This window comes from Anneissia japonica, unplaced genomic scaffold (genome assembly GCF_011630105.1).
Source record: "Anneissia japonica isolate Jap-2015-1 unplaced genomic scaffold, ASM1163010v1 scaffold292051_len2892_cov342_single, whole genome shotgun sequence".
In the NCBI taxonomy this organism is placed as follows: Eukaryota; Metazoa; Echinodermata; class Crinoidea; order Comatulida; family Comatulidae; genus Anneissia; species Anneissia japonica.
Window position 1 is genome coordinate 1 of NW_022745870.1, and position 2,892 is coordinate 2,892.

Genomic DNA, 2,892 nt, shown 5'->3' on the forward strand with positions numbered 1-2,892 from the left:
TTTAAGTATTTCCTGATGAGACAGATGTTTCGTAAATGAGAGGAAGAGAGTGATAACATAGTTTTAATAAAAATAAACAAGCTATTACCAGAATAATTTGGTTAACACTGCACATCACATCAGGTGTGGTAGACATGTCCTTCAGATGGCCACTTGATGCATACTTAAATCTACAATAAAATATAGTTACAGCCTAATATTAGGGGTCGTTCACATTCACAAGTCGACAAACAGTACTCTTTTACGGTACCCCCTCCCTCCCCTCTGAAAGTATACAAAAAATTTTGATTTTGCAAAACCATTCTCCATATTTTGGTGAAGTTAATGTAGTTGGTTGCTTAAAAATGAATATTACAATGGTTACACATTATAATTTTCCCATTATTTTACATAATGCATGTTATTTTGAATCAATATTTTTATGAATATGTAAGAGTGTACAAAGTTGTCTACTCCCTCTTCCTGGAGTACAGTTTGTACACTTGTGAAAATGTTGAACGACCCCTTTTACAGGTTTCATGATGCGTTCCATTAGGCCTGCATCACAACAAGAATAAAAATACACATGTGCAAATATTGTCACCATTACTGCAAATATGTCCTCATTACTGCGAAAGCCTACCTTGTACCTTCTGGAATCACCAATGACCATCGCATATGCTTCAATATTTATTCTGTTATTCAAAGCTAGGGTTCAGATTCTTAAATGGAACTAATGATCATAAAAAAAGAATTACCTGAGGCTTTTAGCATCTTCTATCAAATTGATTGCATTTGCTTGTCCATGTAATTTTTCGGCAGTTTCCTCTGCAATGAGCTGTAATGATGACACAACTTCCACTGGTTGATTGTAAGTAACAGCTTTCCCAACTTCCCTCCAAACAATCTCTTTGTTTCTTTGGCCATAATAAAAATACAGTAAATTGTATTAATTTCTCAAATTAGTTCAGTATAAGTTAATGAAGGTCAAATGATTAACTAATTTAACTACTGTAATTGCATTGATAATTTATTTCACATAATATAACAGGGTGTCATGCACCATCTAGTAGACCCACACAGACCCAAATTTACCAACCGTCTTTCATAGTGCAGGACGATCCCACATTTCAAAGTGACTTTGGATGAAACACGCATTTCGCAGAAACACATGCATGATCACACATTTAGCTCAATTCTATGCGCGATAAGCAATTAACATGAATTTAGGGGAAAATGTATTACAAATTAGGAGAAATTGGTTTATATAAATATAAAAACAGTCATGCAGTAGCTTGAGTCATTAGAGAGCTATCGTTATTTCGTTCGAGAATCAATTCTCTGAGAAAATTTCTCTTTCCCGAACACAATAACCCAGCCAACCACGCACTTAGTAGAATCTAGTAGTCGTGTGTGGTTTTGCGCGTTCATTGTCACAACCAACCGTTGAATATGTGACTGGAACCCGGGACCCCACAGAGGTTCTGCCCCTGCACTCCGGGTCCTGGCGGCCCCCCCGCCTCACCCCCAACTGGTGTAGTCACGCATTTCAAAACACTCAGGTTGGTAACTATGTAGATTAATCATGTTAAAACGATTTAATGCACCATTTAGTTATAATTACTTATGATGATTCGATTGTCATCCGTTGAGGTAGCTTTTGGACCCATCGTTGCATACTTGAAACGGGAGCTGCCAAGGAGGATGAGTTACGTCCTGGCAGTTTCCTGACCTGAAGGGATGACAATCAACTTACTCATCCTCCCATGCAACTCTATTTCTCGATGTACAATGGCAGGAGTATAGCAGCTACCTGGATGGATGGGAATCCAGCAAATCATCCATCCTAGAGTAATTATAATCTAGATGTCGGCTTAGTTCACCAATAAACAGATCTACAACAATATGACGTAATTACATACGCATGCGTAAAGAGGAATAAAGCCTGGATGGCTGAGATATGGCTTCTCCCACAGCTGTAGTAGACCTACACAGAACAATCACAGGTTTGAACCATTTAATGCACCAGCTAGTGGACCTACATTGACCAATCACAAGATAGAACCATTTAATGAACCACTTAGTAAACCTACATTTAATGCACCATCCAGCCAGTAGACTGACATGCCAATCTCATGATTTTGAGATGGGGTCACTTTAAAGAACAACTTACATTTTATCTTCGTCTGCAAGATCTTCTAGTAAACACTTCAAGAACAATGTAATATTCTCACAAGCTTCCCTGACTCTTTTCTGAAATAGAAACACAATCCAATTACAGAAATTGAAGTCTGAACACCTACAACACTGTGTAGGTACTTAAAATTGTTGCTTTGTACAGTAAAGTATCATTTTGTCAAAGCTACTCACGGTACATGCTGTTTCAAGAGTTTCTGTTCCTTTAAGACCCTTCCTACTGAAGAAGACGGTGTTAGCTTCCAATACTCTTCAAAATAAGAGATATTAATTAGTTTAGTCAGGTATACTTATTTTATGACTTGTGAATTTGAGTAAGTTTTAAAGTACTCACTCAAATTGAAAAGTCATAAAATTAGTATACCTGTATATCATTTTGGAAAAGTTGAATTATATTGTATGTTCAATGCTCAGTTATATCAAAACTTGAAAAGAAAATAGTATTTACCAAAAAAAAAACCCCCATAAAAGCATTGACCTAACAAGGAGAAACAATTACTTCATCCGAACTTTTCTTTTAATATAATACTTTTGACACTATTAAACAAGTTTTGAATTGGAGCTTGCCAAACGTTTGTGAACTCTAATTTACAAAATCGCGATTTGTAATATTCTAAAGCCGTATCACCAACAGTGACAGGTAAAGTCCTTTGTAGAGTGAACCCCCACTAGATAAGGATTCCTTGATACTTCTGTTTTAAGTAGAGTGAACCCCCA

At 36.6% G+C, this 2,892-nt stretch overlaps 1 protein-coding gene across 1 annotated transcript; it reads right to left on the reverse strand.

Annotated features, from left to right (window-relative positions):
* Window positions 1-57: 57 nt before the first annotated feature.
* On the reverse strand, window positions 58-2,425 carry LOC117120069 (the record flags this gene model as incomplete). Its single annotated transcript, XM_033265076.1, has 4 exons — window positions 58-170; window positions 738-896; window positions 2,153-2,232; window positions 2,350-2,425. Coding segments are annotated over 4 exons (428 nt in total), but the record flags the coding sequence as incomplete, so codon positions are not given.
* Window positions 2,426-2,892: the final 467 nt, after the last annotated feature.